The sequence below is a fragment of the Sinocyclocheilus grahami genome, unplaced genomic scaffold, assembly GCF_001515645.1.
Source record: "Sinocyclocheilus grahami isolate Dianchi unplaced genomic scaffold, SAMN03320097.WGS_v1.1 scaffold33.1, whole genome shotgun sequence".
Taxonomy (NCBI): domain Eukaryota; kingdom Metazoa; phylum Chordata; class Actinopteri; order Cypriniformes; family Cyprinidae; genus Sinocyclocheilus; species Sinocyclocheilus grahami.
In genome coordinates this window covers 3,169,026-3,180,654 of record NW_015505212.1, presented here as the reverse complement: position 1 = coordinate 3,180,654, position 11,629 = coordinate 3,169,026, and the positions used below count along the sequence as shown (strand labels likewise).

General features: G+C 37.1%; 2 protein-coding genes across 6 annotated transcripts in view; one reads left to right on the top strand and one right to left on the bottom strand.

The window, feature by feature from the left end:
• Window positions 1-2,693, bottom strand: LOC107581291 (nuclear transcription factor Y subunit beta-like). 4 transcript variants are annotated; one of them, XM_016266790.1, is made up of 7 exons: window positions 2,601-2,693; window positions 1,754-1,847; window positions 1,509-1,642; window positions 1,128-1,325; window positions 942-1,020; window positions 619-698; window positions 1-477 (listed from the first exon to the last, which is right to left on the bottom strand). In XM_016266790.1, exons 2-7 carry the CDS (start codon window positions 1,845-1,847, stop codon window positions 445-447), a joined length of 618 nt encoding a protein of 205 aa, XP_016122276.1. In that variant the 5' UTR covers window positions 2,601-2,693; the 3' UTR covers window positions 1-444. The 4 variants fall into 4 exon arrangements, with proteins under 4 accessions (XP_016122276.1, XP_016122275.1, XP_016122278.1 ...); XM_016266789.1 differs by having other exon boundaries at window positions 2,561-2,617; XM_016266792.1 differs by lacking the exon at window positions 2,601-2,693 and adding an exon at window positions 2,518-2,596.
• Window positions 2,694-6,242: 3,549 nt separating this feature from the next.
• LOC107580584 (carbohydrate sulfotransferase 11-like) overlaps window positions 6,243-11,629 on the top strand; it is a 40,236-nt gene continuing 34,849 nt past the window's right edge. The window contains exon 1 of one of the 2 annotated variants that reach the window (XM_016266269.1): window positions 6,243-6,462. In XM_016266269.1, the coding sequence (XP_016121755.1) occupies window positions 6,360-6,462 (103 nt within the window). In that variant the 5' untranslated portion in view covers window positions 6,243-6,359. Of the gene's footprint in view, window positions 6,478-11,629 lie in introns of both variants that reach the window. The other variant, XM_016266263.1, reaches the window with a different exon arrangement.

Genomic DNA, 11,629 nt, shown 5'->3' with positions numbered 1-11,629 from the left:
AAACAACATTCAAACAAAGACAGATCACTTTTTTATTCAAAGAATCAGCATAATGTTAGTTTAATAGGTTAATTAAAATCAAATGTCATATCAAATGAGAATTTCCTTAATTCTGGGAATGTAAATTGTCAATATGGCCTTTCTGTCTTCCCACTGCCCCATCCCAAACTTTAAAAATTATTAAATACAAGAAACTCCCCAAAAAAGTCATAATTTGGTGCAGCCTGTACCAAGCAGACCAATCAAAACAAACGGGCCTAAATATAATACTGAATGAATTACATGACATCACTTTAGATCAAATCAGGCAACAGGCACTTTTGTTCATTCTCTGGTAACCAGGCATCTCTTGGTCTTCCAGCACTGACCTGAAAACTTTGCAAGGCAAGAGATAAGTGTCCGGACACTGGACAGGCTACTAGATATAGTCACGCCGGTCTTCAGTCATGAGAATTGTATCTGTTGCACACCAGGGATCTAAAGGAGCAGAAAAAGAGAGACTGTTTAAACACTGAGCATAACTCAAATTTACTACAGAAAACAGATTTTTTTTATTCAAACATCAAGCATTTTCAGTCATATATCTGTAGGTTAACATGGGTTGGTTTACAAACTAACCTGCTGGTACGAAGTGGTGTATACCATCACGTTCTGTTGCTGGCCGTCTGCACTGATGAGTCCTGCAGGCAACTGACCGGCTGTGAGTTAAAGTAAAACACAAAATCAATTCACTATGGAAACCTTTTAAAACACTAATAGCTGTAAATAAGCAAGAGAATAGTGCCATATGTTTCAACTGCATAACATTTTCTGAAAAAGGCACTTGCTAAAGAGTTTAGATAAGTCTCTTATGTCAACTCTGAAGGAAAATAGGCATGCATGAAACAAGTGGGGAAAAAAAAGAATATAAAAGCTTTATGCATGAAAGAGTTTGCACTTACTGAAACTGTCATCTGTAAGCTCTTCTCCAAGGCCTTCACTGACTGCAACCGGATTGATTCCTTTCTCACCCTTCATTGCCTTGGAAACATGAATATGTTACTTCACTTCTGACCAAAATCTGTGCTCTAAAAATGATATTCATGATGACACATGCAGAATATCACATGTGAGTGAGTGAGCAATACCTCTCTGAACTTCTGCAGGTAGAGTTTAAGCGGCTCCACGTACATGTCAAAACCCAGAGTGGACATAGCAAACAGGATGTCCTCTCCGTTTATGGTCTTGCGCTTCTCTTGATGGCATCTCTCACTGGCCTCAGATGTGATGAAGCTGATGAACTCGCTCACACACTCCTGAACACACTCTTTTGCATCCTTTGCTATCTGTGATTGAAAAGAGAGATGACAGAAGCGATCAAGGTTACTTATACATAAGATTAGGATTTTATATAGACTGCACTCAAAAAGAACAATTTCTAGCTAATAAAATATTTTGAATACGGTTTTCTTTTTTATTATTACGAGGTCTCCATACATGGAAACAATTTTAAAATTCCCTAATATTACCTTTCCAGTCTGTGGGATGGCATTCTTCATGATGCGGGCGACATTTGCGATGGGAAGGTAGATGTCCTGTTCTCGAAAATAGTCTTTGCTGTCGTTGCCATCCTCATGGTCATTGAAACTTTCATCCCCATCATCTGCACAAGAGAAAAAACATGACAATGGACAATCAAACTTACCTCATAATAATCATGTTCTTCATGATCTCTAACAAAGATTAATTATTTATGGTGACATCATGTCCATACCATCCTGGGTCTGTAAGACATATGTCCCTCCGGTCATATACTCTCCAGTTATTCCTAACTGAGTGGTATCTGTGGTGCTGCTGTCTCCGTCCATCTGCAAACATAAACAATGAGGGTTCAGATATGTATTCCAATTACAGCTTTATGATTAGAAAAATTTATACACACATGATCCAAGACAACAACAAAAAACTCTCTAAAAAGTATTAAAAATAATACTGAAACCCCATATTAAATAATAACCATATATATAATATGTATAAAACATTTACACATTTAGCAGACGCTTTTATCCAACGAGAAACAAAACGTACACTTACGAAAGAGGAACAGAAAGTAATTCGTCAAACATATATTTACAAAATATAACTCAAATAATAAAATAAACACGCAAAAACATGTATATGTTATTAATAGAGTTAATAATTGGTCATATAATGATTTGTATGTCTTTCTGGCAGCCTTTGTTTTATAGTCCGCTAGCAGGTTAGCATCGTAACAGCTCGCGCTTACAAATTACACGCATTTAACATAAGAAAACAGCTTATTTATGAACAATTTGGATACTTTAACCAGAAATGAACTGCCTTCTTTTTAATTAAACGTGTTGTTGATTAAATGCGGTTAAATGAGGCTTCGGGGCCTCGCCTGCATGTAGCCTCCATCTCTACACTCAAATTATCCCTTACCCATCCTCAAACATTCATTATTTTAAGATTTCCTGCATTTAACGGCTGCTTCGGCCTGGTAAAACCCGTAAAAACCTGTCGGTATCGGCCTTTTCTATCCGTTAAACACGAGAATTACCGCTGAAGCGGATCATTCGACCGGAGCCACAAATACAAACCTGACTCGCGCTCGCGCTGCGACTTGATTGGACGGAAACGGGACTGCGCGAGACCGTTTGTGCCCGCGCTTGTGCACGCGCGGATATCGGTCACCAGGGGGCGCGCTTGAAATGAGATTGTGAATTAAAGCTACAGAAGAGGTTGCGTTTATCGACATATCCAGTGTTGGGGAAAGTTACTTTTAAAAGTAATGCATTACAATATTGCGTTACTCCATAAAAAAAGTAACTAATTACGTTACTTTGTTACTTTTAATGGAAAGTAATGCGTTACGTTACTTTTGCGTTACTTTTAAAATCTGGACTGGGCTTGCTTGTTTGTTTTCAAATAAAAAAGTTATATTTTTTGGCAAATATAAAAGCCTTTTCACAGCAAAAGTGAAATGAATAAGCCTCAGGCTGAAGGGAAAGTAAATTTAAGTCCGCACACTTCAGAAATAAAAAAAGACAAATGTTTGTCTAGAGTAATTTGTGACAAGCTCTTTTGTCTGAATTGTCAATTGACAATTATTAAATTGGTTAATAGAATGGGATTAAATACATAAAGGATATTTGTGTTGTTTAACATTTAATTATTGCAGGTTTGCGTCATATTCTGAGTTGCACTATTTTTATTCATTTTGAGGAATACTGAATATGTGTTTTTTTGTGTGTGAGTGAGATGAATTCATGCATATTAATATTTATTTAGAACTACAGTAACATCTGATTTCTCTCAACATGGGGACAGGAGAGCTGTCAATCAATACATTGAAAAAAAAGTAACTTGCAGTTACTTATTTGAAAAAGTAACTCAGATATTCTCTTGTAAATTAAAAAGTAATGCGTTACTTTACTAGTTACTTGAAAAAAGTAATCTGATTACGTAACTCGCGTTACTTGTAATGCGTTACCCCAACACTGGACATATCTATGTTCCTTTTGTCTAGCAAATCGATTTTATTGACCTTAATCATTAAAACGTTGTTTTTTCATCATGTTCCCTTCATTTGGTTTGATGACATGATTAGACCCATACTCATTACTATGTGGGTAATTATCATATAAATTAATTTTATGGAAATAGGTGGAAATCCTATACACACATCACAATGAATTTCAAATTCAAATGCAGTCTGATTTTTCTGGATTATTTGCTTCATATTTGTTACTTTTTTTCTTCATGAGTGAATAATGCACCTATAGGTGATGCTTCATTACTTTAAAAGTGCCATATGCTCAAAGTGATGGCAATGTTGCACAGTCAAGCGAGTGAAAAAGTAACTAAATGCTCTGCTTCTCTTTGAATGTGGTTGGATGATATGGTTTTGTCTCTTTAATCATTTTTGAAAGTTTTTTGAAGCTAAATATATGTGCGTAGTTCGGACCTATCAAATTAATTATTTAACTTTAATAATAATTTATTTTTACCAACTTCTGACTGCTTGTGATACATTCTTGTAAGAGTATTTTACCAGATGCTTGTACAAAGAAGCAGATCTTTCCTAAGAGTAGCAGTTTAATCACAGCCATTAGTGCACAGTAATGGCTTTAACTAATTGCTTACAGTCAAATAAAAATATAACACCATTTCACCCCATCCTGGCTGCATATTTTGAGTCTAAACTGGCACCAAAGCTACACTTACAGTCACAGGCTGACCACAAATAACTGCATTTACCAGGAGTTTCCCAGCATACTTTGTATGCTGTAATTTCTCGCTGTACAGTAAAAACTCTCTTCTCTTCTGCTCACAGGGACTCAGAGGACATCAACACCATGACCTTGTAATTCTGGCCTAATTCCCTGAGCGCTTCCTCTTGGGAATGGACACCTCAGAAAGTGCCTCTAATCAGCAGGTCCAATGCAAAATCACTCATGAATTTTAAACGTTTCTGCTTCACTCAGCACTGAATGCTGTGGACCGTGAATGCATAATTATATTAGCGACTGCTTATTGAGGAGGAAATGTTGTGGCAGTTTATATCCATATGAATTAAGACTTAATTTTCAATTTCGAATTGCTACAAACTCTTCAGCACTCACCCAAGAAACTTTGAAGATTATGTAGAGACATTTATGCCTGTGATAATCTCGTTAATATGTAATTAACATTCTTTTTGACTTTCAGTTTTTACCTTTGATTAGTTCCTTCTCTAAGTCTGCCATTATGATTGGCTTTGTGTTGTAAATGCACACTTCACCACAGGGGGACATCGGCTGAACACTGTTTGCCTAAAGCTGGATAAGCAAACTGGTGTATAGCAGGTTGAAACTCAGTTCGTTTTCTATATTTAAAGGCTTCCAATTTATCTATCTAAACAGTGTGTTGATTTATGGCTTTACGTCTGGAATAAAACTGATTTTAAATTACATTAATAACCCCTGGTGGCATATATTTAACGGTCTAGTTGTTGTTTTTCTGGTCTTTCCAGCTTCTGCATTATTTACCAGCACATACTCAAAAATTTTCCACCAACCTGACCACAGTCATAATGTAGATTGGGATTTTTTAGGCCAGTAGTCCATGCTCTGATGAACTTGCTCTTGTAAATACATGATGAATGAGCACAACGATTGCAGTAGGTTACTGTACAGCAGCAGTTCATCATCTATAAGAGAAACCAAATTACTTGGTTTATAACACATAATAAATTATACATTTATTCATGTATTTACTATGCCTTTTGACTTGATGAGGTTTAACTTAAGGATTAAAAAAAAAAAATCTCCTGTTTATTTTTTTTCTAGTTTTATTACAATTGTATGTATATTTAGTTTATTTTGTATTTATTATAATAATAAACGAAAAATAATAATAATATTTTCAGCTGAAATGCAATTTTATTATATGAATAAATGTATGAAAAAATAAATAAACAAATAAATAACTGAAAGCTACTTCTTTTCTTATTATACTTCTTTTATTTATGTATATATGTGCATGTATTATATGCAAAGTACAATATATAAGTTATTAGTATTAATGCTAATATTGTGTTTATATGTGTATGTTGTTTCTATAACATACAATGTATTAACTTAATTATTAGTGCCTATGTATATGTATGTAGTTTATACAATGTATAAATTAATAATAATAATAATAATATTAATGTTTCAGCTAAAATGGAATTTTATTAAATAAATAAATGAACAAACAAACAAACCTTCCCATGTTGTTTGAATCAGATTTACAATAAGAACAATAGCTACAATAATGAACTGTGGTTACTATATGGTAATTTTTTTAATTTTTCACACATGCAATAACCATAACATTTAGTGGCAGACTTTTGTTTGAGATACTGGGTCATGGATATAAGTGCACTGTAAAAATGTCAAACCATTAACTAAAAATTCAGATTGCAATGCTGGATTTCTTTTTTTAAAGAAACTTTAAGCACTTTTTGACCTCTTTGAATTCAATTGCAGATGTAGAAATTATAATTGCGACTTTGAAAACTCGTAAAAAGCGAATAGCAATGCGAAGAAAGTATTGGGGCAAGTCAAATGGAAACCTAGTTGATATTATAAGATATAGCTGAAAGCATGTTTACAGTGTGGGCGCGCTCATTCACCGCGCGGCGAGAGGAGGCGGAGTTTCGCTCGCAGCTGTAGTCTAGTGTGCGGAGGAAGGTAGTGCACTCCAGAGAGCTGCGCTGAGATCTTTGAGACACGGACGCAGGCGGCAGCAGCGAGAGCATCAGCATCAAACACAGACCCGCTGTACGGGGCTCGGCAGCCTCCCTCCGTCCCTCCGTCTCTCCGTGCCCAGCCATGAAACAGATGTTACTGGACCTCATGAGGATGAGTAGGATCTGCCGGATGGTGCTGGCCACTTGTTTAGGATCTTTTATTCTGGTCATCTTCTATTTCCAAAGTATGTTCCAACCAGGTAGGACTTCGTCACGGTTTCATCATAAAGGCTTTTAATCGATTTCAGATGCTCTTTTGTAGCCCGTGACATGGTGATTTAGTGTGGAAGAATGTCATTAATAATCAATGAGCTGTTTGAAGGAGCGCATATCGATCAGCAGCAGCGAGTGAATGATGTACTGACTCGCATCAAAGCTCCAGCTGTCTGTAGCCTGTTTATGTATTTTTTAATCTTTTACTTATATGAAACACAAAGGGTAGAGCCCGGGTCCGTTGTTTAGTGTTGTGGAGGGACGCTCATTGTCTCCGGTGGCCGGTATACAGTAGAGTCACTGTACTACTGATTCAAAGAGCTGACTCGCTGTACAAACATCCATACATCAATACTGACACACAGTTGACATGCATTCGCCCTGCTGCTTCTGTTCATAACAGTCACTTTTATTGCTGTGAAATTGAATATTAAGTAAAGTGGACGAACATGTATAATTCAATAACCGAGGGAAATATCTCTGAATATAGTGCAATATTCTTGTATTGTGTAGATTGTGCTTTACTGGTTGATCAATTTCCTTCACGAGACAATCAGTCAGTCAATCTATCTAGTCTAAACCCACTGGAACTCCACACACGTTGTGCATAGAAAACATCTGGAAATTGTATTCTACTTATTTAGGCTTTTTCAAAGAACAATTTAAAAGTTATATCTATCAATCGTTCTATCTATCTATCTATCTATCTATCTATCTATCTATCTATCTATCTATCTATCTATCTATCTATCTATCTATCTATCTATCTATCTATACATCTATCTAAACTGGAACTCCACACACGTTGTGCATAGAACACATCTGGAAATGGTATTGATGGATGATGTAGGATGTATAATGACGCCTGTCTGTTAGACTTTTCCATTGTCATGCTCACCGGTTTGATTCATCTTGACCAGAACATGTAGCATGCCAGTTTTTTTTTGGGGGGGGGGGGGGGGATTCCCATGTGCTGTGGATGGAAGATCCAGATAAGGACAATGAAACCTATGTAGTAGTGCAGTGGAGAGTAACCGCTGTGGCCACCGGCATGGTGGAATGTCTCTGGGAACGGTGAGTCATCAGCATCACCGGCATGTGAAGGTTATCAGCAGTCCGCTGGAATGCCCGTGTCATCATCGTCTCACTCAAAGGGGATGCTGAAACAAGACAGAGGAACTGATGAGTTCATGCACACTCATCCAGATGTGGTCTCCAGATCTGCACTTGATGTTTTACAGAAGATCAGAAGTGCACATTATGACACATAGCTTCTTGTGTTTTATTGATTTAAAGGAATAGTTCAAACGAAAAATGAAAATGTACTCACCCTCAGGCCATCCAAGATGTAGGAGTTTGTTTCTTCATCGGAACAGATTTGGAGAAATTCAGCGTTACATTACATGCTCACCATTGGATCTTCTGCAGTGAATGGGTGCCGTCAGAGTCCAAACAGCTGATGAAAACATCACAATAATCCAAAAGAAATCGGCACAAGTTTCATCATTAAGAAATCTTTTATCTTTGCGTCTGGCTAAAATATAAGTCTTCTATCCATTAAAAAGTTGTGTATATGAATCAGGAGATAAATATGTACAGATCAAAGACTGTTTACAAGCGAAGACAGTCCAAAACATCAACAACAGGGAATTTTCACCAGAGGAAAGCATTAAAATGGATTATGGACTGGTATTTTGGCAAGAAACAACGGATTAAGGTTAAAACAAGGATGGATTTGCTTCTTTCAAACACGCATATTTTTTCTTCAAAAGACTTTAAGTGATGGACTGGATACTATGAACCCAATAATGAGATGAGAATGGCTAATAAACACACACACACACACACACACACACACACACACGCACACACGTGCGCAAAAGACAAAGTCAGCTGAACTACAGTTATGTCATGATCAGAACATCTAATTGATATTCCAAACCAAATAAGTATATAATATAATATAATATAAAAAAAATAATAATTGTAAAGTATCTGTTGTATAGAATTTTTGGGATCTAAAATATAACGTCTTTTTTCAGTATTTCTTTTGATTATTGGTTCTGGAATGTGACCTGCACATTTCTTTGTGAAATCCACCACTTCCAGTGCAATCTGAGTTTTTCACATTCAGGCTGAGCAAGTCTTGGGATTTGTTCAGAATTAATTACATTCTTGAAAAGTCCTAAAGTGAATTATAGTTTTTAATAAGGGAAAGGGTTTGGCTGTGTGTGTATGCTTTCAGGAGGGGTGTGTCTTTGTACAGACTTCTCCTGACTATTGTGTGTTTAAAAATGGCCATTAATAGCCATCGATGAGTTATCTATCACTATCCACTCCTGCTGAACAAGCACACTTGTCTTAAACACACACATTATATATGTGCATATGAGGTTGATTTGTTCTAGCAATACTTGATAGCTCATCCTGTCCGTTGATTAAAACATATTTATCAGTGCAACAAGCCAAAGTAAAGATAAAGGATAAGAGAGGAAAGAGACAAAGAAAAGCACAAGTGAAAACTTGAGTGAGAAGATATGCGACGATGGAAAAATACCACATTTCACGGGGTGTAAGCGATCACCATGGAAACAGTGGCGTGTATGATGTGTGTTTTGGGGGATGGAGTGTGAGAGTATAAACAGGTGTTCATACATGTGCGTGTGTGTTAGAGGTGTGGAGGCTTTTCTTTTGTAGGTGTTTGTAAGCATGTGGACGTGAGGGCTCACTCCCTTGAATAATAAGATGATGGGTGGATACAACGAGAATCCATGGCTGTTATTCATGTTCATTCCTTTAATCCCTCTTCCTCAATGGCAGGAATCGAGGCACTGAGCAATGGCATCTGGCATGAAGAGACTCATGACACTTGATATGAGTGCAAATTTGAGGTGAAAGAGAGAAATGGAGAGAACTTGTGTAATGCATAGACTGAATGGGTCGAGGTAAAATTCTTAAAGGGGTCATATGATGCGATTTCAAAATTTCAGTGTTACAAGCTCTTGGTGCATAAAGAAGATCTGTAAAGTTGCAAAGACTAAAGTCTCAAATCCAAAGAGATATTCTTTATAAAAGTTAAGAGTCAACCATGCCCTCCTAAAACGGCTCGTTCTAACACGCCCCCACATGTCTACGTCACGATGTGGGAAGATTTGCATAACACCGCCCAAATGTTCACGCAAAGAAAGAAGGCGTAACTTTTATTCTCGCTATTGCCGCCGCTGCCATGTTGTGGACACGCTGTGTGTTTCGTTGTGAAAGTGAAACTATTTTGTTTGGCCTTCCAAAAGAGGACACAACTAGAAATCAGTGGTTAAGTAGTATTTACAACACTGTTCCAGAACAGTTCAACCCAAATATTCAGATGTGTGCCGGGCATTTTAAGGAGGACGAGGACTGTTTCCTGAACCAGTAGCCTACAATGCGTCTGTGCACAAAGGCTGTTTCTATAAAGTAAGGCAATTTCAACTTTGCAAGGACAGTCTGGCACTTCTGACTCACAGCCTGTAAGTACATTTACATATTTAAAGAATTTGCCACTGATGATTCAAACGCGAGTTTTGAGCAGTGTAGAGTAGCGCTTGTTGTTTGTCGTTTCTCCGATCACAAATGCAGACATGGTTTTATGTTTGCGCAGCGCGATACACAACGCAACGCGTAAAAAAAGACAGTAGAAGTCATTATAATCAGTAATTATGTCTCCATTGGATGCAAAAAATGCCTCATTTGTAATGGGTTTTATTGGTTTTGTCTTGTCGTGCCGGACAGGGCATCACAGTATGGTAAGGGGCGTAACATTTCCGTCACACGCTTGAGGCATTCAGCCAATCACAAAGCACTGGAGAGCTGGCCAATCAGAGCACACCTCGCTTTTCAGACCGATGAGCTCTGTAAAAATCGATGCGTTGCAGAAAGGCGGCGCATAGAGGAGCAACAATAATGTGCATTACGTGGAAAATAATGTGTTTTTTGAACCTTAAAATGCATAAACACATTGCATTACACCAAGTACACAAAATAATGTTCTTTTTAACGTCATATGACCCCTTTAAGAAATGGGTGTATGAGCATAGACATATTTTTGGATGTTAAAATATTTTCTCATATTCTACATTAATATGTGTGTTTGTTTGAGCGCATGATCAATTATAGATAAAACAATATTGGCTCAACCAATGGTGTTAGTTTGGGGGTGGGATTATGAGTTTGTCCAGCCAATGGCAGATGAGGGGAGTGTTTGGGGGAAACCCATTTGAAAACAGTCATTATTTTTGTTCAGTGACACTTGTGGTACATAATTTACATTTCAAATGGAAAAAAAGTGTTTAAAATGGTGGTAAAATATACACATTTACTTAAATTGTAACCTAAAATCTTGATTTTGAAACAAAATCAGTTAATGCACATAAATATGGGTGTATATCCATGCCTCCATTACTACATTATGTTACAAACAACGGCAGGTTGGGTCATTTCTGAGAGCTTCTTGGAGTAACAAGGAGACTTCTGAAATAACAAGATTGCTTTTGCATACCAATAAATGAAGAAATAATATTGAGTAGTATACAGTGTTAATTTCGTTGACGAATAATTTTCGTCATAATTTTCGTCAACGACATTTTTTTCACAGACGACAACGAGACGATAACGAACTAAAACTCTATTTCAATGACAAAAACTATGACGTAAATCTATTGACATTTTCGTCAACGAATAAAAACGAGATGAAAATGTTAGGGAGGGACAATTTGGGAAGAGATTCATTCAGAACGAATCTGCTGCGTGGTTCGGAGGTTAGATGCGTACATATGAACTGGCAGGACATAAACTAACTTGCTGCATGTCACATAAAACGTTAAAAAATGTCAATATGTGAAAGTAAGAGAAGAGCAGACATGGATAAATCTGACGACGCAAGAGAGAACTTAATTCGGTCCGGTTTTCAGAGCGTAGACACTTAAGCATACACACACAGAAAGCGCGTCTCAGCACGCGAGTACCCTTTCGCGTCGCATGAGCGGAGAATTACACACAAAATGATGTCAAATTGTCCGTTTTAACGAGTATTCATGTAAACACAGATGATTACGTCTTAAGTGAACGTAAACAGTAGGGAGAACGTGTATCAGTACATTGCAT

Bases quoted from the DNA above. Each gene is read 5' to 3' on its own strand.
- LOC107581291 (XM_016266790.1), bottom strand. From the start codon at position 1,847: ATGGACGGAGACAGCAGCACCACAGATACCACTCAGTTAGGAATAACT. The intron at 1,326-1,508 runs GTAATATTAGGG...TTTCAATCACAG, and splicing joins CCATCCCACAGACTGGAAAG to ATAGCAAAGGATGCAAAAGA. The intron at 1,021-1,127 runs GTATTGCTCACT...CATGTTTCCAAG, and splicing joins ACCTGCAGAAGTTCAGAGAG to GCAATGAAGGGTGAGAAAGG.